This window comes from Amphibalanus amphitrite, unplaced genomic scaffold, assembly GCF_019059575.1.
Source record: "Amphibalanus amphitrite isolate SeventyFive unplaced genomic scaffold, NRLGWU_Aamphi_draft 000079F_arrow, whole genome shotgun sequence".
Lineage (NCBI taxonomy): Eukaryota > Metazoa > Arthropoda > Thecostraca > Balanomorpha > Balanidae > Amphibalanus > Amphibalanus amphitrite.
In genome coordinates, this window is record NW_024881575.1 from 1,062,314 (window position 1) to 1,084,658 (window position 22,345).

A 22,345-nucleotide genomic window follows, 5' to 3' on the forward strand; every position below is an offset into this window, starting at 1 on the left:
GTGCGGTGGGACAGTGGTCGTCCTGCGATTATCGCCGGCCACACATGTGCCTCTCCTGGGAGAACAAACAGCTGTGGCGTTCCGCGCCGCCGGACCGGACGTGCTCCGGCAGTGGGCTGACCACGGCGCCGGGAGCATAGCGGCCTTCGCAGCGGTACGAACACGGCAGCACGGGCAGCACGAACACGGCAGCGCGGACACGGCAGCACGAGCACGGCTGCACGGAAAGCGCTGTACGGACGGCGCTGGGCGAACACGGACGCTACTGCAGTGCACAGCCGGAGCGGACACCGTTCCTCGGACACGGCACTATGACCTACAACACTCTCGTGGTAAGTAGGGTGGAAAGCGAGGATATCCGGGCGCCCGGGTCACCAAGGAGTGCCCAATCAGTAGCGGCGGAACACCTTCGGCGGGGGGGGGGGGGGCACTGCCGACTTTTGGTCCCATTCTTTCCATGCAACTCCCATAGGACTAATGTTAAAATGCCAAAATCAAAGGGGGCACGGTGCCCCGGTGCCCTCCCCGTTCCGCCGCCTAGACCCAAAGGCGCTCCAGGCTGCCTTGCCAGGCTGCCTAGTCCAGGCGCTCTCAGACTGCCCGACTCCGATCTTTTTAAGCGTAGTGTCATTTGTCATGCATCGAGTTGTTACAAGTTCCCGAATGAATAAAAAACGCTTGTTTCACCTTACTTTCGTTTCAACAAGCCAGTTAAAAAGTGCGAACGGTTTATACGAATTGTGATCGTTATTCTTCAAGGATCCGTTGTGGGATCATTTAGCCAGTATAAAAGCAGTCTTGACTTAGTCGAGGCGGAGCGGGGTGAGCAGACGCGCCGCGGGGCTAGCACGCCGCGGCGCGTTGCGATGCTTTTCGGTCCTGCCATGAACCGAAAAGCATATTATCTCATCCATGGTCTTGCGTCAGTACCTACCTACCTATAAATACAGCATAGGTACTTACAGCGTTCGCGCTGTTGAAAGGCGTTGCTCCGTCGGGCGTCGGATGCCATGTGACTGACAAGTGACAGGATATTTCGTCTATTGAAGTGACCGTGAGGCGATTCGTATCAAAGTCGATCTTTGAAACGATTGCTGAAGTTCTGTCTGAACTCTGAATTAACCCATTTATGCCCAGGAATATTGACCATCATGAAAATCGACGAAATCAAAATATGTTATGCTCCTACCAGGGCCTTGTATGGAATCGAAAATAATTTTTGCCTGCAGCAAAAGTTTCTCGAGAAAAACGTAAAAAACATGCGTTGCGAAATCGCAACGAAGGGTACACCGGGCGCCATCAGCGTTGCGAAAACGCAACGACGGGCACATCAGACGGACATAAAGTACACTGAACTGCCGTATATGCTAATATGTTTTGACAGAACATCAATCAACTGTTGACAACTATTGCTTGAAAATGCGGAACCCACATCCGTCATGCTCTATAACCCGCCTAAGAGCCTCAGTGAGGAAGCATAACTTTATGATTCGCGAACGGGGAGATGGCAACACGGTCATTATCAACCATTTACGTTGTCCATTGCTGTTCATTTAAAGTTGTGGTCGACACGTATCCAGGGTGACGCTTTCTTTTTGGAAGCTAGACAGATCCATTACCTCCACCTATCAGACCCTGCACAGTGCACACTGAATACAATTAAAGGAAATAGTTCACTTTCACGAAATTATTTTTTTTTGCAACGGATTTATGATTTTTTATGTTCAAAATAATCAGCAAAGAAAATAAAACCTTTTTATAACAAAATATTATTTTCTATATTTTGATATAGGAAGAACTTTTCAGTTTCTGTACCTAAGGCACACGCGATCCAGTATGAAAAGAGCATGGGTCCCGAAAATTCTTCAGAAACAGAGAAATTATCGCAGCCACCGGCATTTGGGCGATCTGCTCGATCTGATAATGTTCCCCTGAATGTCCTAATTGATCAGTACGAGAATTCCTCTGGAGTTCTCGTAGATAATTTCTCTAGTTTCCGAAGAATTTTCGGGACCCATGCTCTTTTCATACTGGATGGAAATATATGCAAGGCACACATCCTCAACGCAAGACACCTTTTTCGGGACGAGAAATAGAATATCTTTGCCTAGGGTGATCGTTGGGCTGTAAAAGCTCCTGATTTATGCTCGTCTCAGCCTAAGCTACGGAACTGCTATTCCAGTTCAAAACCCATGTTAAAAAGTGAACTATTTCCTTTAAACGGAGGATTGGGAGTAAACCAGTGCCTCTCGTATGCGCGTATATCCGCAATCATTTTTAACCACCCTCCTAGGAGTAAAGTTAAATTCCATTGCAGGTTAGTCGTACCCACTCTCAGCAAAAAGAAAAAAGGACCGATCCGGCTCTAACAAATTACCCGCGTAAGGCGTAGCGCATCACAACAAATCGACTCCCAGTTTATCATGTTTACACCTAATCCAAAATTTTTATGGCCCCACTCTCAGCGACCTTCACGTGTAACCTCTTTCTCGAGACAATGCCAGGACAGAATGGTGATTCGACGTCAATCCGTCCTTTCCATCTTCAGGATAGTTGAATCCTCCTCCACGCCTCATCCCCCTGTTCCGGGCTGGACCGGCAACGTATATCGCAATCGGGCACAGGGGCGGATCCAGGAAAACTCCAAGGGGAGGGTCATGAATCGAAGTGGTGCCCCTACCTATACCCAAAATTAAAAACTCAACGGATTTCGTCCACTTCGTTTTGGTGGTGCCCCCATTTTCAGTTTTTTTCTTTTTATTTTTTATTTTTAGTCAGTAGCCACAACCACATTTACCAATTGTAAGCAAGTATATATGAATGTGCTATGTGCATAGATGCTATGTGTATATATGTTGTGGAGGCTGAGTAGTGAGTACTTACCAGGAACGTTATCAGGTAAAGCAATTCGTTGTCAGTCCGACGAACTTGACCCTGGCGTCTAAAGGGTCTGTCCTTGACACTTCAGGCTTGTCAGGGGCACCAAAGTCCTTCCAGGGACACCACAAACCTTTCAGGGGCACCTACGGCCTTGTAGGGGCGCCACAGGCCCGCCAGGGGCACCACAGGCCTGCCAGGAAGTAGGGGCACCACAGGTCTAGCAAGTATACACGACAGGCCTGTCAGGGGCACAACGGACCTGTTGGGCCCATGAGCACCCCTAGGGGCAGGGGCACCACAGTCCTTCCAGGGGCACCGCAGGCCTGTGAGGGGCACCAGCGGCCTAGCAGGGGCACCAGTCAACACAGGCCTGCCAGGGGCACCACAGACCTGCAAGGGGCACCAGAGGTCTGCCAGGAGCACCACCGACCTCGCAGGGGTAACTTGGGCCTGTCAGGGGCCAGGGGCACCACGGGCCTGTCGAGAGGCACTTCAGGCTTTTCAGGGGCACCATAGTCCTCTCCGGGCGCAGGGGTAGCAGGGGCACCAGAGGCCTGCCAGGGGCACTACAGGCCTAGCAAGGGCATCACTGGTCTATCAGGGGCACCACGAGCCTGTCATAGCCAGGCATCTCAGGCTTGTCAAGGCCCAGGGGCACCACAGGTCTGTGAGGGGCACCAGCGACCTAGCAGGGGCACCAGTCAACACAGGTCTGCCAGGGGCGCCACAGACCTGCCAGGGGCACCACAGACCTGCCAGGGGCACCAGAGGTCTGCCAGGGGCACCACCGGCCTCGCAGGGGCACCTTGGGCCTGTCAGGGGCACCACGGGCCTGCCGAGGGGCACTTCAGAGTAGACTTTTTAGGGGCACCAGTCCTCTCCGGGCGCAGGGGTACCAGCGGCCTAGCAAGGGCACCAGAGGCCTGCCAGGGGCACCAGCGGCCTAGCAAGGGCACCAGAGGCCTGCCAGGGGCACCACAGGCCTAACAAGGGCACCACGGCACGGGCCTGTCAGGGGCACCTCAGGCTTGTCAGGGCCCAGGGACACCACAGTCCTTCCAAGGGCACCGCAAGCCTGTCAGGGGCACCAGAGGCCTGCCAGGGGCACCACAGGCCTAGCAAGGGCACCACTGGCCTGTCAGGGGCACCTCAGGCTTGTCAGGGCCCAGGGGCACCACAGTCCTTCCAGGGGCATTACAAGCCTGTCATGGGCACCAGAGGCCTGGCAAGGGCACTACAGGCCTGCCATGGACACCACAGGCCTGCCAGGGGCACCACCGCCCTTGCAGGGGCGCCTCAGGCCTGTCAGTGGCACCACGTGCCTACCGGGGACACTTCAGGCTTGTCAGGGGCGTTACAGTCCTGTCAGGGCCCAGGGGCACCAGGCCCGTGGTGGCCCTGCTAGGCCTGTGGTGCCCCTGGCGGTCCTGTGGTGCCCCTGTCAGGACTGTGATACCCCTGATAGGCCGGTGGTGCCCCTGGCAGGTCTTTGGGCCCCCGGGCCTCAAGGGGGGGGGGGCCATGACCCATGTGACCCCCCCCCCTTGGATCCGCCCCTGATCGGGCAGCTCACATAGGAGCGCGCCTGTAGCCGGGTGCAGTGAGTGCTTGGGAGGGGGGAAGGGGGTGGGTCATGGGTGGCGGCTGCCCACTGGCTGGGCTCAGTCTCCAGTCTACGATTGACCGTGTCCGGCCAGACAAATGTCTCCCCTAATTCCAATAATCCTGCTAATTCTAAAAATGGTCTGATTAGATAAAAAGCCTATCAAAGTAAGAAAACAGGCGTATACTCCATATCAAGCAGCTTATGAATCTATGCGAGTATGAATCCTAAAAATTATTATTTTCCCATGGGTCTGCCCTCATTACCCCTGCCGAAGGGCTCAGCTACCCTCAGAGCGGGCCTATCCCACTATTTGCCGACCCTCAGTTATCTTTTCTAACGTAAATGCTGGTAGTCAGCAGATTTTATCCAGAGAATGGCGATGCCTATCTGTCGCCTGATACCAGAATACATCCCCGTTATTCATTATGTATGCACAATGTACATAGTAGATCCAATTTCCAAAGGACCTAATTATCTCTCAGCTCCGTTAGCATCGTCGACCGTTTGTGCATGGGTCTTTTCCTACCATGCGATTTTCAGATGCATGGGAACACATTGCTTAGTGAACGAACAGCCCGAGGCCGAAAATCTGCGAGAGAAAAAGAAAGGAGTGTTTGTGGCTGTTTGAGCCAGCAAATATGAAATTGTCGCAACATTTTACGTGCGAACGCACCTTGCACTAAACATACCTATATACGTCCCTCATGGCATAGGCGGCGGAGCGGGGGGAGGGGGCACCGGGGCACCGTGCCCCCCTTGATTTTGCCATTTTAACATTATCCCGATAGGCGTTGCATGGAAATGGAAATGGAAAGAATGAGACCAAAAGTCAGCAGTGCTCCCCCCCCCCCTTAATTGAAGATGTTCCGCCGCTACAGCCTCATGGCTACAAAATGAGAGAGAGAGAGAAAGAAAGAGAGAGAGAGAGAAAGAGAGAGAGAGGGGGAGAGAGTTGGGGAACGAGGAGGAGAGGGAGGAAGATGGGGGAGAGAAAGAGAGAACCCACAGCGTATCACGAGTGAAGTCTACTGTTGATATTCATACTTTCGCCACCCTGCCAATGTGCCCATCGTTGCGTTTTCGCAACACCGCTGTCTTTCCGATGTGCCCTTCGTTGCGTTCCCGCAACGCGACCGTAGTCATATTTGAAAATAGTCACAAACCCTTTTTGTAGCAATGTTTCTTAACAAAATGCATATCTACGCTATTGTAGGGACTCTGCAGAATATGTTTACACAATTTTCATTACGATATTATTAAGCACTTAGCCTACTTATCTTGGTTTTCGTGACGTCATCACTCACAAAACCTTCGACTTCCCTCTGGGAGCTCTAGGCAGTAACTTACCGGGCGCACAGACTTGTAACCGCAGGTTGTTTGAAAAGACAAACACTATTCGTTAGAATTGTGTTTTTCTATTGAAAAACAACCGGAGCGGTCCTTCTCCGGGCTATGTTTTGCATGGTTGGCAGCGAATTGGGGCAACTTGATTGGGGCCTAAACGCGTCGTTCAATCTTCGTAAAAATTTCAGGGTACGGGCTCCCGGCGGTGATCTACCTGATGGCACCGGTCGCTACTCGCTCAGAAATCTTTTGCGCGTGGCACGTGCAATTCCATTTTTCCTATAGTAAGTCAATGGGGCTTTGAGACACTTTTTGCGCGATCGCGAATGGCGGAAAAAATAGCCGTAGAAGGGGTGGTTTGGTTCCCACCGTCTCGTAGCCCACACGTTCAGGTGCACGCCCGTGTGCGCGGTGTACCCGTCAGAACTCATTAACTTGAGTTGCACGACTTTGAAGTTGAACTTTTTTCGCTCCCCATGTTAAGTCAATGGACAATTTTGCAGACGTATTTTCATTCGTTCATTGTACAAAATTATATGATACGATTTTGTTTAAACTTTCAGGACTTGTTGAGCAAAGACCTTAGAACATGTTGTTATGCTTCTTTAAGCTGTGCAAATTCGTGTTCTTTTTAAGCTCGTTTAAAAATGAATTTTTTAACATGGAAAGCCAATGGGAGCGTCTTTGTCCCTTAATAACTTTTTACGTTAAAGATATATTTAGGTAAAAAGTTGATAGGATATACAACTTTTCATGTTCTTTCCAATGATATATAGAGCGTTATTGCACGTTGTGCCGTTTTTGAGAAATTTAGTAAAAAATCACGACATTACCGAGATTTGAGCTCAGACCTATATACGGCCTTGGCTTAGAGTCTTAGACAGTATACGAAGAGGTGACGGGGATACCTCCTATAGAAGGATGCGACTTGAATGCTAAATATTAGCGGCCGGCCGCCGTGGGGACGTTTTTGCAGCAGTTATATCTCCGCAACCAGTGGACCGATACACTTGCGGTTTTTTGTGTGAGGTGGCTTATATCCTTTTTATAAGTATTTTACTATGCACAATGCATGCGGGTGACCACCACTGCACGTGACACGTGTAAAACGGAGAGGTGTCACTTTTGTTGTAATGACAATAACACGGTAAGTGCTTGGCTGATTGCGCTGAAACTTAACAAGGATGTAGGTACACACCGAACCATGCGTTTCCATGTGTTACGGTTGGGGTGGAAACGCATGGTTCGGTGTGTACCTACATCCTTGTTAAGTTTTTTTCCATGTGTTACGATTGGGGTCACACCGTTCCATTCTTCTATCATCAGGATACTGAAATCCTTCTCCTCCACGCCGTAACCCCCTTCCGGGCTGGACAGGCAACTTTATCTCATGCGGGCTGCTCCCTTGGAGCGGCACCGCTTCTCCCGAGGGAGCGCACCCCGTAGCCGGGTGCAGTGAGTACCTTGGGGCTGGGTGGCCTGCCCTCTTAACGGGCACAGCCCCGGTAACTCACTAGGGTGCCTGCCCACACCAATGTTTCCCCCTATATCCTATCATCCTTCCGGCTCTGAAATTGTCTAATTGGACCGAAAGGGTCTAACCCAACAAAACAAACACGGTTGGGGTGCAACTGCACGTGCGCGCGTGCAGGGTGACGCTTCCAGATCTCGAGAACGCCTGGGTCGATTGAGTTCAAATTTGGTATACCGCTAGAGACCGGTTAGTAGGGTGCCGTGCACAAGTCAGATGGGACCCATTGGCACGTGTGCACGTGCAGGCTGACGCTTCCAGATCTCAAGAACGGCTCGGCCGACTGTACTCAAATTTGGCATACCGCTAGAGACTGGTTAGTAGGGTGCCGTGCACATGTCAGTTAGCATGTATTTCCCTGTGTCACGGTTGGGATGCAACTGCAGCACGTGCAGGAGTCGTTTCCAGATCTTAAAAACGGCTGGGCCGATTGAGCTCAAATTTGGTACACCGCTAGAGACCGGCGAATAGGGTGCCGTGCACAAGTCAATTGGACACAGCTTGCACGTGCGCACGTGCAGGGTGACGCTTCCAGATCTCGAAAATGGCCGGGCCGATTGCACTCAAATTCGGCACACCGCTATAGACCGGCGAATAGGGTGCCGTGCACGTCAGTTCGTAGCACACCGATTCCGGTCTGCACGTGCAAGGCTCATCCTCTCGTTTCGGCGGCGAACGTTTGTCTGCGTTTACAAAGGTGCTTGCTCAAACAACCTGCGGTCCCGCGATGCGGAGCCCAGCATCGCAGATGCTGGGCTCGCAGGTTGTTTGAAAAGACAAACACTATTCGTTAGAATTGTGTTTTTCTATTGAAAAACAACCGGAGCGGTCCGTCTCCGGGCTATGTTTGCAAAGTTGGCCTGAGATTGGGGCAACTTGGGTGGGGCCTAGACGAATCGCTCAATCTTCGTAAAAATTTCAGGGTATGGGCTCCCGGGGGCGATCTACCTGATGGCACCGGTCGCTACTCGCTCAGAATTCTTTTGCGCGTGGCACGTGCGATTCCATTTTCCCATGTTAAGTCAACGGGGTTTTGGACACTTTTTGCGCGATCGCGAATAGCGGGAAAAATCGCAGGTCAAGGTATGGTTTGCTGCACACCATTTTATGGCCGACACGTTCAGGTACACGCCCCTGTGCGTTGTATACCCGTAAGAAGTCGATATTTTTTGTAGTACGTCTTTGAAGTTGAACTTTTTTCGCTCCCCATGTTAAGTCTATGGGCGTTTTTGCAGAGACATTTTCATTCGCTCATTGTACAAAATTATATGATACGATTTTGTTTAAACTTTCAGGACCTGTTGAGAAGAGACCATAGAACATGTTGTTATGCTTCGTTAAGCTGTCAGAATTCGTTTGTTCTTTTTAAGCTCGTTTAAAAATGAAAATTTTTAACATGGAAAGTCAATGGGAGCGTCTTTGGTGCTTAATAACTTTTTACGTTAAAGATATATTTAAGTGAAAAGTTGATAGGATATACAACTTTTGATGCTCTTTCCAATGACATATAGAGCGTTATTGCAGGTTTTGCCGTTTTTGAGAAATTTAGTAAAAAAGCACGACATTACCGAGATTTGAGCTCACACCCATATATGGCTTTTGCTCAGACAGTATACGAACAAGTGACGGGGATACCTCCCACAGAAGGATGCGACATGATTTTTCTGTTAAATAGCGGCCGGCCGCCGTGGGGACGTTTTTGTACGACTTATGTCTCGGCAACCACTGGGCTGATTCACTTGCGTTTTTTTGTGTGTGGGGTAGCTTTTTCCCTTCTTTCACAGAGTGTGCTACTCTCGATGCATATGGGTGACCCCTAACGCACGTTCCACGTGCAAAGCCAAGAGGTGCCTGTTTTATAATAAGCGCAATAGCTCGGTAATTACTGGGCCGATTGCGCTGAAACTTGGCATGGAGGTAGACACTTTCCAGGCAATGCATTTCCATGTGTCTTGGTAAGGGTGCAACTGCACGTGCGCACGTGCAGGGTGACGCTTCCAGATCTCGAGAACGGCTGGACCGATTGTAGTCGAACTTGGCACACCATTAGAGGTTGGTTAGTAGGGTGCCGTGCACAAGTCAGATGGGATCCGTTACGCACGTGCGCACGTGCAGGCTGACGCTTCCAGATGTCACGAACGGCTGGACCGATTGTGTTCAAATTTGGCATAACGCTTGATACCGATCAGTAGGTTATAGTCATTTAGTATGTATTTCCATGTGCTACGATTGGGGTGCAACTGCACGTGCGCACGTGCAGGGTGACGCTTCCAGATCTCGAGAACGGCCGGGCCGATTGTGCTCAGATTTGGCACATCGCTAGAGATCGCGTAGTAGGGTGCCTTGCACAGGTCAGCTGGGCCCCAGGTTGCACGTGCGCACGTGCAGGGTGACGCTTCCAGATCTCGAGAACGGCCGGGCCGATTGTGTTCAAATTTGGTACACCGCTAGAGACCGGTTAGTAGGCTGCCGTGCGCAAGTCAGTTAGGACCCATCTTGCACGTCCGCACGTGCAGGGTGACGCTTCCAGATCTCAAGAACGGCTGGACCGATTGCACTCAAATTCGGCACACATCTAGAGACCGATCAGTAGGGTGCCGTGCACAAGTCAGTTAGTATATATTTCCATGTGTCACGGTTGAGATGCAACTGCACGTGCGCACGTGTAGGGGTCGTTTCAAGATCTTGAAAACGGCTGGGCCGATTGAGCTCAAATTTGGTTAACCGCAGGTTGTTGTTTCATTAGACAAGGCTCGTCCTCTCGTTTGGCGGCGGGTGTTTTGGCGGCGTTACAGAGGTGCTTGCTCAAACAACCTGCGGTCCCGCGATGCGGAGCCCAGCATCGCAGATGCTGGTAACCGCAGGTTGTTTGAAAAGACAAACACTATTCGTTAGAATTGTGTTTTTCTATTGAAAAACAACCGGAGCGGTCGTTCTCCGGGCTATGTTTTGCAAGTCTGGCCGCGAATTGGGGCAACTTGGGTGGGGCCTAGACGAAATGTACAATCTTCGTAAAAATTTCAGGGTATGGGCTCCCGCAGGCGATCTACCTGATGGCACCGGTCGCTACTCGCTTAAAACCTCGTGGCACGTGGCACGTGCGTTTCAATTTTCGCCCATGTTAAGTCAATGGGGTTTTGGACACTTTTTGCGCGATCGCGAATGGCGGTAAAACGAGCCAAGAAGGAGGTGGTTTTCTTCCCAGCATTTTATGGCAAACACGTTTGGGTACACGCCAGTGTGCGCTGTATACCCCTCAGAATCTCGGAACGTGTCTTTGCACGAGGTCAAAGTTGGAATTTTGCTGTGTCCCATGTTAAGTCAATGGACGGCGATGTCGAGACTTTGCAGAGACATTTTCATTCGATCTTTGTACAAAATTTTAGAGATAGATTTCGCCCAAACTCTTATATCTTGTAGAGAAAAGAGGATAGTACATGCCGTTATGCTTCGTTAAGCTGGCATAACTCATTTTTTCTTATAAAGTTAATTTGAAATTTAAAATTTTTAACATGGAAAGTCAATGGGAGAGTCTTTGTTGCTTAATAACTTTTTACGTTGCAAATATATCAAAGTGAAAAGTTAATACAGTATACAACTTTCGATGCTCTTTCCAACAATGTATAGAACGTCACTGCACGATGTGCCGTTTTTAAGAAAAGCTGTAAAAAAGCAGGGCTCGACTGTGACTTGAACCCAACCATATTAGAATATACGAACAGGTGAAGGGGACACCTCCCCAGGGTTGTATACCAATCAAGTCGATTGAATTGATTGATTTGTTTCAACGCGTATTTTGAGTTGATTGGATTGAGTCGATTGACTTTTCGAGATGACTGGTTGACTGACTCGTTTGACTTTAGCGACTGGTTGACTGATTTGATTCCTGAAAATTAGAGTGACTCGTATGATTGAGTCGATTGAAAGGAGAGTTCAAATAACTTTTAGTTGACGAAAAATAATGACACCAATTGATGACATCAAAGATCACAAAACTACACTGAAAACTGCTTGTCATCACAACTGCAATATGGGGTAGATGGCCAAATAAAGAACAGGGCCTAAACATGAACAGCCAACTTTGACTTTCAACTGCAATAACTGCACCAATCCTGGTGATAGAACCTGGCGATGCACCTACCTACCTTTCTGCACTCAGCAGGAAACGTTTTTTCTAATCCAGATGATAAAGTGCAAGGCCCTATATACTAATAAAGTGTGATTAATTAATAATTCACATCTCCACATCTCCTCAGAAACAACCCACTGAACTCTATAAATATCTGAAACCCCTACAAAAATAACTGAAACAAAAGCGCCGTTTTCGTCTCGCTATTTACGTTTACGTGCCTGATTAATAGCTAATTTGCTGCATTGTTTAATTTGCAGCAGAACGTTTGTTGATCCTTTTCTCCTGAGAGCCTAAGCATAACATATTTAATATATTTCATTTTCCTTGAAATATTTTACCGAATATTATTAAGTGGTTTTATTTCAAATAAAATAATAACTAAAACGAAATTGGTGTTGTGTAACCGATTTATTTTATGATGATCTACCATACATGATAATCAATGACGTCATCTTACCAAAAAATCAAAAGACGTAGAATAAGGATTTATAAAAGCTTAGCATACTTATTACTTATTGGCAAAACGTTTTCATGCAGTCGCACCGTGCCGCGTTTGTAGTCGCGTTTTAATTTTCCTCGTTCCCACTTCCTTTGTCCCTAACTTATACTGTGGTTCCAGAGTTCCTGTCCTCTCCATTTCCTTTTAAATATATTTTTTAACACTCATCCCTATCCCCCAGTCCTAACAGTTTCAAATTGTATTGCCATAAAATTCAAACACAAATGTTTTGAATTCTTCACATAGGTACCTAACATTGACATGCCACGTCCAGAGTCGTGGACCGCTAAATACTTCAAATCTCTTCCTTCCCAATCTGACAACATCCCACGTCTCAAATGCACATTGTGTGGAAAGATTTTTCAGGCTGCCCGTCAGTCTCTGTCTAACCAAAACCGTCACATACAGGTAAGATATTTATTTCTATTTCCCTATGGTTAATATGTTATTGATGCATATAATCCACTGAAATAGACATGGTGTAGGGTAAATGGCCAAATCACGAACACTGCCAAAATCCGAGCAGCCAACTTTCAACTGCAATATCTGATATTTAGTGTAAATGGAGTTGGAATATGGCCAAAATTAAATTGACAACTTTTAGGTGAAAGGTGGTGATTTGGGTTAAGGGGCAAGTCAACTACTGGGTTATTTTGCACCCATTAAATGAAATTTCTGCTCCAATTCTACCCATTGAACCTCAATATCATGATCCACCTGTCCATCACTAGGTATCCTTCCTTATTACATAGAAACTTTGAATGGCGTGGCAATTTGTAATTTTAAATGACAATATTTTTATGTTTCTTCTGTAGGTAGGTAGGTAGGTAGGTAGGTACACCAGACTGCTATGGACACTTTTCCAAGTTGGTGGGCAAAAAAACCTAATGTATGTCTTGGTTTGAGTCGTTTGATTGAGTTGATTGATTCCTTTCATTGTCGCGTTTGAGTCGATTGAATCAATTCCCGAAAACTACTCTGACTTGATTGATTTGATTGGTTTCCCAAATTTGTCGTGATTGAATTGATTGCTATTGACTGAGTCGTATACAACCCTGCACCTCCCATGTGCGGACGCGACACTGATTATTGCTAAATATTAGCAGTCGGCCGCCGTGGGGGCGCCTTTACAAACCTTATATCTCTGCAACCACTGGACCGATTCACTCGCGGTCTTTTGTGTGGGATAGCTTCTTCCTTTCTTACACGTAGTGTGCTACTCTCGATGCGTATGGGTGACCCCTAATGCACCTGCCACGTGCAAAACGAAGAGGTGTCAGTTCAGTAGCAAGCGTAATAACTCTAGTTATGTTGCCGATTGCGCTGATTCTTAGCATGGATGTAGGCACCCGATCCGCAATGCATTTCTGTGTGTCACGGTTGGGGTGCCGCTGCACGTGCGCACGGGCAGGGTGACGCTTCCAGATCTCGAGAACGGCTGGGCCGATTGTGATCAAAGTTGGCACACCGTTAGGGCTCGGCGAGTAGGGTGCCGTGCACAAGTCAGATGGTACCCAGTTTGCACGTGCGCACGTGCAGGCTGACGCTTCCATATCTCAAGAACGGCTGGACCGGCTGTGCTCAACTTTGGCATACCGCTAGAGACTGGTTAGTAGGGTGCCGTGCACAAGTCAGTAAGTATGTATTTTCATGTGCCGCGGTTGGGGTGCAGCTGCACGTGCACACGTGTAGGGGTCGCTTCTAGATTTTGAAAACGCCTGGGCCAATTGTCAGCTCAAACTTCGTACACCGCTAGAGACCGGCGAATAGGGTCCACTGCACAAGTCAATTGGACACAGCTTGCACGTGCGCACGTGCAGGGTGACGCTTCCAGATCTCGAAAATGGCCGGGCCGATTGCACTCAAATTTGGCACACCGCTATAGACCGGCGAATAGGGTGCCGTGCACGTCAGTCCGTAGCACACCGACTCCGGTCTGCACGTGCAAGGCTCATCCTCTCGTTTGGCGGCGGGCGTTTTTGCTGCGTTTACAAAGGTGCTTGCTCAAACAACCTGCGGTCCCGCGATGCGGAGCCCAGCATCGCAGATGCTGGTAACCGCAGGTTGTTTGAAAAGACAAACACTATTCGTTAGAATTGTGTTTTTCTATTGAAAAACAACCGGAGCGGTCGTTGTCCGGGGTATGTTTTGCAAAGTTGGCCGCGAATCGAGACATCTTGACGGGGGCCTAGACGAATCGCTCAATTTCCGTAAAAAGTTTAGGGTATGGGCTCCCGGAGGCGATCTACCTGATGGCACCGGTCGCTACTCGCTAAGAAGTCTTTTGCGCGTGGCACGTGCGATTCCATTTTCCCCATGTTAAGTGAACGGGGTTTTGGACACTTTTTGCGCGATCGCCAATGGCGGAAAAACGAGCCAAGAAGGAGGTGGTTTTCTTCCCAGCATTTTATGACAAACACGTTCAGGTACACGCCAGTGTGCGCTGTATACCCCTCAGAATCTCGGAACGTGTCTTTGCACGAGGTCAAAGTTGGAATTTTGTTGTGTCCCATGTTAAGTCAATGGACGGCGATGTCGAGACTTTGCAGAGACATTTTCATTCGATATTTGTACAAAATTTTAGAGATAGATTTCGCCCAAACTCTTATATCTTGTAGAGGAAAGAGCATAGTACTTGCTGGTATGCTTCGTTAAGCTGGCAAAACTCATTTTTTCTTTTAAAGTTAATTTGAAATTTAAATTTTTTAACATGGAAAGTCAATGGGAGCGTCTTTATTCCTCTATAACTTTTAGCTTTAGTAAGATATATAGGTGAAAAGTTAATATAATATACAACTTTTGATGCTCTTTCCACTGATGCATAGGACGTCACTGCACGATGTGCCGTTTTTAAGAAAAGCTGTAAAAAATCAGGGCTCGACTGTGACTTGAACCCAACCACATTAGAGTATACGAACAGGTGACGGCGATACCTCCCGTGTGCGGATGCGACACTGATTATTGCTAAATATTAGCAGGAGGCCACCTGTGGGGTGCCTTTACAAACCTTATATCTCTGCAACCACTGGACCGATTCACTCGCGGTCTTTTGTGTGGGATAGCTTCTTCCTTTCCTACACGTACTGTGCTGTTCTCGATGCGTATGGGTGACCCCTAATGCACGTGCCACGTGCAAAACGAAGAGGTGTCCGTTCGGTAACAAGTCTAATAACTCTGTAGTTAGTTTGCCGATTGCGCTGATACTTGGCATGGTTGTAGGCACCTGCCGCGCAATGCATTTCCATGTGTCACGGTTGGGGTGCCGCTGCACGTGCACACGGGCAGGGTGACGCTTCCAGATCTCGAGAACGGCTGGGCCGATTGTGATCAAAGTTGGCACACCGCTAGAGGCTGGTAAGTAGGGTGCCGTGCACAAGTCAGATGGGACCCGTTATGCACGTGCGCACGTGCAGGCTGACGCTTCCAGATCTCAAGAACGGCTGGGCCGACTGTGCTCAAATTTGGCATACCGCTGGAGACTGGTTAGTAGGGTGCCGTGCACAAGTCAGTTAGTATGTATTTTCATGTGCCACGGTTGGGGTGCAGCTTCACGAGCGCACGTGTAGGGGTCGCTTCCAGATCTTGAAATTGACGGGGCCGATTGAGCTCCAATTTGGTACACCGCTAGAAACCGGCGAATAGAGTGCCGTGCACAAGTCAATTGGGGCCTAGGCTGCACGTGCGCACGTGCAGGGTGTCGCTTCCAGATCTCGAAAACGGCCGGGTCGATTGCACTCAAATTTGGCACACCGCTATAGACCGACGAATAGGGTGCCGTGCACGTCAGTCCGTAGCACACCGACTCCGGTCTGCACGTGCAAGGCTCATCCTCTCGTTTGGTGGCGGGCGTTTTTGCTGCGTTTACAAAGGTGCTTGCTCAAACAACCTGCGGTCCCGCGATGCGGAGCCCGGCATCGCAGATGCCGGGCTAACCGCAGGTTGTTTGAAAAGACAAACACTATTCGTTAGAATTGTGTTTTTCTATTGAAAAACAACCGGAGCGGTCGTTCTCCGGGCTATGTTTTGCAAGTCTGGCAGCGAATCGAGACATCTTGGTCGCAGCCTAGACGAAATGTACAATCTTCGTAAAAAGTTCAGTGTATGGGCTCCCGGAGGCGATCTACCTGATGGCACCGGTCGCTACTCGCTTAAAACCTCGTGGCACGTGGCACGTGCGATTCCATTTTCCCCGTGTTAAGTCAATGGGGTTTTGGACACTTTTTGCGCGATCGCCAATAGCGGGAAAACTAGCCAAGAAGGAGGTGGTTTTCTTCCCAGCATTTTATGGCAAACACGTTCAGGTACACGCTAGTGTGCGCTGTATACCCCTCAGAATCTCGGAACGTGTCTTTGCACGAGGTCAAAGTTGGAATTTTGCTGTGTCCCATGTTAAGTCAATGGACGGCGATGCCGAGACTTTGCAGAGACATTTTCATTCGTTCATTGTACAAAATTTTAGAGATAGATTTCGCCCAAACTCTTACATCTTGTAGAGGAAAGGGCATAGTACATGCCGTTATGCTTCGTTAAGCTGGCATAACTCATTTTTTCTTATAAAGTTGATTTGAAATTTAAAATCTGTAACATGGAAAGTCAATGGGAGCGTCTTTGTTGCTTAATAACTTTTTACGTTGCAGATGTATCAAAGTGAAAAGTTAACAAAATATACAACTTTCGATGCTCTTTCCAACAATGTATAAAACGTCACTGCACGATGTGCCGTTTTTAAGAAAAGCTGTAAAAAAGCAGGGCTCGACTGTGACTTGAACCCAACCACATTAGAGTATACGAACAGGTGACGGCGATACCTCCCGTGTGCGGATGCGACACTGATTATTGCTAAATATTAGCAGTAGGCCGCCTGTGGGGTGCCTTTACAAACCTTATATCTCTGCAACCACTGGACCGATTCACTCGGGGTCTTTTGTGTGCGATAGCTTCTTCCCTTCTTACACGTAGTGTGCTGTTCTCGATGCGTATGGGTGACCCCTAGTGCACGTGCCACGTGCAAAACGAAGAGGTGTCAGTTCGGTAACAAGTCTAATAACTCTGTAGTCACTTTGCCGATTGTACTGATACTTGGCATGGATGTAGGCAACCGCCGGGCAATGCATTTCCATGCGTCACGGTTGGGGTGCAGCTGCACGTGCGCACGGGCAGGGTGACGATTCCAGATCTCGAGAACGGCTGGGCCGATTGTGATCAAAGTTGGCACACCGTTAGGGATCGGCGAGTAGGGTGCCGTGCACAACTCAGATGGGATCCATTTGGCACGTGCGCACGTGCAGGCTGACGCTTCCATATCTCTAGAACGGCTGGACCGACTAAAATTTGGCATACCGCTAGAGACTGGTTAGTAGGGTGCCGTGCACAAGTCAGTTAGTGTGTATTTCCATGTGCCAAGGTTGGGGTGCAGCTGCACGTGCGCACGTGTAGGGGTCGTTTCCCGATCTTGGAAACGGCTGGGCCGATTCAGATTAAATTCGGTACATCGCTAGAAACCGGCGAATAGAGTGCCGTGCACAAGTCAATTGGGGCCCAGGCTGCACGTGCGCACGTGCAGGGTGTCGCTTCCAGATCTCGAAAACGGCCGGGTCGATTGCACTCAAATTTGGCACACCGCTATAGACCGGCGAATAGGGTGCCGTGCACGTCAGTCCGTAGCACACCGACTCCCGTCTGCACGTGCAAGGCTCATCCTCTCGTTTGGCGGCGGATACACGTAGTGCGTTATTCTCGATGCGTAACCGCAGGTTGTTTGAAAAGACAAACACTATTCGTTAGAATTGTGTTTTTCTATTGAAAAACAACCGGAGCGGTCGTTCTCCGGGCTATGTTTTGCAAGTCTGGCCGCGAATCGAGACATCTTGGTCGCAGCCTAGACGAAATGTACAATCTTCGTAAAAAGTTCAGTGTATGGGCTCCCGGGGGCGATCTACCTGATGGCACCGGTCGCTACTCGCTTAAAACCTCGTGGCACGTGGCACGTGCGATTCCATTTTCCCCATGTTAAGTCAACGGGGTTTTGGACACTTTTTGCGCGATCGCCAATGGCGGGAAAACGAGCCAAGAAGGAGGTGGTTTTCTTCCCAGCATTTTATGGCAAACACGTTTGGGTACACGCTCGTGTGCGCCGTATACCCGCCAGAATCTCGTGGCACGTGGCACGTGCGATTCCATTTTCCCCATGTTAAGTCAACGGGGTTTTGGACACTTTTTGCGCGATCGCCAATGGCGGGAAAACGAGCCAAGGAAGGGGTGGTTTTCTTCCCAGCATTTTATGGCAAACACGTTCAGGTACACGCCCGTGTGCGCCGTATACCCGCCAGAATCTCGCAGCACCTCTATGCACAAGGTCAAAGTTGGAATTTTGCTGTGTCCCATGTTAAGTCAATGGACGGCGATTCCGAGACTTTGCAGAGACATTTTCATTCGATCTTTGTACAAAATTTTAGAGATAGAATTTGCCCAAACTCTGATATCTTGTAGAGGAAAGAGCGTAGTACATGCTGGTATGCTTCGTTAAGCTGGCAGAAATCGTTTTTTCTAATAAAGTTCGTTTGAAAATGAAAATTTTTAACATGGAAAGTCAATGGGAGCGTCTTTATTCTTCTATAACTTTTATCTTTAGTAAGATATATAGGTGAAAAGTTAATATAATATACAACTTTTGATGCTCTTTCCACTGATGCATAGAACGTCACTGCACGATGTGCCGTTTTTTTAAGAAATGCTGTAAAAAATCAGGGCTCGACTGTGACTTGAACCCAACCACATTAGAGTATACGAACAGGTGACGGGGATACCTCCCGTGTGCGGATGCGACACTGATTATTGCTAATTATTGGCAGTCGGCCGCCCTGGGGGCGCCTTTGCAAAGCTTATATCTCCACAACCGCTTGACCGATTCACTTGCGGTCTTTTGTGTGGGATAGCTTCTTCCTTTCTCACACGTAGTGTGCTACCCTCGATACGTATGGGTGACCCCTAATGCACGTGCCACGTGCAAAACGAAGAGGTGTCAGTTCGGTAACAAGTCTAATAACTCTGTAGTTAGTTTGCCGATTGCACTGATACTTGGCATGGATGTAGGCACCCGCCGTGCAATGCATTTCCATGTGTCACGGTTGGGGTGCCGCTGCACGTGCGCACGGGCAGGGTGACGCTTCCAGATCTCGAGAACGGCTGGGCCGATTGTGATCAAAGTTGGCACACCGTTAGGGCTCGGCGAGTAGGGTGCCGAGCAAAAGTCAGATGGGACCCAGTTTGCACGTGCGCACGTGCAGGCTGACGCTTCCATATCTCAAGAACGGCTGGACCGACTGTGCTCAAATTTGGCATACCACTAGAGACTGGTTAGTAGGGTGCCGTGCACAAGTCAGTAAGTATGTATTTTCATGTGCCGTGGTTGGGATGCAGCTGCACGTGCGCACATGTAGGGGTCGTTTCCCGATCTTGGAAACGGCTGGGCCGATTCAGATTAGATTTGATACATCGCTAGAAACCGGCGAATAGAGTGCCGTGCACAAGTCAATTGGGGCCCAGGCTGCACGTGCGCACGTGCAGGGTGTCGCTTCCAGATCTCGAAAACGGCCGGGTCGTTTGCACTCAAATTTGGCACACCGCTATAGACCGGCGAATAAGGTGCCGTGCACGTCAGTCCGTAGCACATCGACTCCGGTCTGCACGTGCAAGGCCCATCCTCTCGTTTGGCGGCGGGCGTTTTTGCTGCGTTTACAAAGGTGCTTGCTCAAACAACCTGCGGTCCCGCGATGCGGAGCCCAGCATCGCAGATGCTGGTATATTGTGGGTATACGACTCACGGCTTACCGGGAATCTATGTAATAACCGCAGGTTGTTTGAAAAGACAAACACTATTCGTTAGAATTGTGTTTTTCTATTGAAAAACAACCGGAGCGGTCCTTCTCCGGGCTATGTTTTGCAAGTCTGGCCGCGAATTGGGGCAACTTGAGCGGGGCCTAGACGAAACGCTCAATCTTCGTAAAAAGTTCAGGGTATGGGCTCCCGGAGGCGATCTACCTGATGGCACCGGTCGCTACTCGCTTAAAACCTCGTGGCACGTGGCACGTGCGATTTCATTTTCCCCATGTTAAGTCAACGGGGTTTTGGACACTTTTTGCGCGATCGGGAATAGCGGAAAAAATCGCGGAACAAGGTATGGTTTGCTGCACAGCATTTTATGACCGACACGTTCAGGTACACGCCCGTGTGCGCCGTATACCCGTCAGAATTCGTTAACGTGAGTTGCACGAGTTTGAAGTTGAACTTTTTTCGCTCCCCATGTTAAGTCAATGGGCGTTTTTGCAGAGACATTTTCATTCGCTCATTGTACAAAATTATATGATACGATTTTGTTTAAACTTTCAGGAATTGTTGAGAAAAGACCATAGAACATGTTGTTATGCGTCGTTAAGCTGTCAGAATTCGTTTGGTCTTTTTAACCTCGTTTAAAAATGAAAAAGTTTAACATGGAAAGTCAATGGGAGCGTCTTTGCTTCCTAATAACTTTTTACGTTAAAGATATATTTAAGTGCAAAGTTTATAGGTTATACAACTTTTGATGCTCTTTCCAATGTTATATAGAACGTTATTGCACGTTGTGCCGTTTTTGAGAAATTTAGTAAAAAAGCACGACATTACCGAGATTTGAGCTCAGACCTATATATGGTCTTGGCTCAGACAGTATACGAACAGGTGACGGGGATACCTCCCATTGAAGGATGCGGTTTAATGCTGAATATTAGCGGCCGGCCTCGGTGGGGACGTTTTTGTACGACTTATATCTCCGCAAGCAGGGGACCGATACACTTGCGGTTTTTTGTGTGGGGTAGCGTATACCCTTCTTAGAAGTATTTACTATGGATGATGCATGCCGGTGACCCCTAATGCACGTGACACGTGTAAAACGGAGAGGTGTCACTTTTGTTGTAATGACAATAACACGGTAATTACTTGGCTGATTGCACTGAAACTACACAAGGATGTAGGCACCCGCCGGACCATGCCTTTCCATGTGCTACGGTTGGGGTGCAACTGCACGTGCGCACGTGCAGGGTGACGCTTCCAGATCTCGAGAACGGCCGGGCCGATTGACTTCAAATTTGGTACACCGCTAGAGACCGGTTAGTAGGGTGCCGTGCACAAGTCAGATGGGATCCATTTTGCACGTGCGCACGTGCAGGGTGACGCTTCCAGATCTCAGGAACGGCAGGGCCGATTGCATTCAAATTCGGCATACCGCTAGAGACTGGTTAGTAGGGTGCCGTGCACAAGTCAATTAGTATGTATTTTCATGTGCCACGGTTGGGGTGCAGCTGCACGTGCGCACGTGTAGGGGTCGCTTCAAGATCTTGGAAACGGCTGGGCCGATTCAGATTAAATTCGGTACACCGCTAGAAATCGGCGAATAGAGTGCCGTGCACAAGTCAATTGGGACCCAGGCTGCACGTGCGCACGTGCAGGGTGTCGCTTCGAGATCTCGAAAACGGCCGGGTCGATTGCACTCAAATTTGGCACACCGCTATAGACCGGCGAATAGGGTGCCGTGCACGTCAGTCCGTAGCACACCGATTCCGGTCTGCACGTGCAAGGCTCATCCTCTCGTTTGGCGGCGGGTGTTTTTGCTGCGTTTGCAAAGGTGCTTGCTCAAACAACCTGCGGTCCCGCGATGCGGAGCCCAGCATCGCAGATGCTGGTAACCGCAGGTTGTTTGAAAAGACAAACACTATTCGTTAGAATTGTGTTTTTCTAGAGCCCAGCATCGCAGATGCTGGTAACCGCAGGTTGTTTGAAAAGACAAACACTATTCGTTAGAATTGTGTTTTTCTATTGAAAAACAACCGGAGCGGTCCTTCTCCGGGCTATGTTTTGCATGGTTGGCAGCGAATTGGGGCAACTTGATTGGGGCCTAAACGCGTCGTTCAATCTTCGTAAAAATTTCAGGGTACGGGCTCCCGGCGGTGATCTACCTGATGGCACCGGTCGCTACTCGCTCAGAAATCTTTTGCGCGTGGCACGTGCAATTCCATTTTTCCTATAGTAAGTCAATGGGGCTTTGAGACACTTTTTGCGCGATCGCGAATGGCGGAAAAAATAGCCGTAGAAGGGGTGGTTTGGTTCCCACCGTCTCGTAGCCCACACGTTCAGGTGCACGCCCGTGTGCGCGGTGTACCCGTCAGAACTCATTAACTTGAGTTGCACGACTTTGAAGTTGAACTTTTTTCGCTCCCCATGTTAAGTCAATGGACAATTTTGCAGACGTATTTTCATTCGTTCATTGTACAAAATTATATGATACGATTTTGTTTAAACTTTCAGGACTTGTTGAGCAAA

At 49.0% G+C, this 22,345-nt stretch overlaps 1 protein-coding gene across 1 annotated transcript in view; it reads left to right on the forward strand.

Moving 5' to 3' along the window:
- Nucleotides 1–253: 253 nt before the first annotated feature.
- The window catches only part of LOC122379491 (zinc transporter 2-like), an 89,971-nt gene continuing 67,879 nt past the window's right edge, over nt 254–22,345 (forward strand). Inside the window, exon 1 of the mRNA XM_043361736.1 lies at nt 254–332. Within this exon, the coding sequence (XP_043217671.1) occupies nt 312–332 (21 nt within the window). The 5' untranslated portion in view covers nt 254–311. The remainder of the gene's footprint in view (nt 333–22,345) is intronic.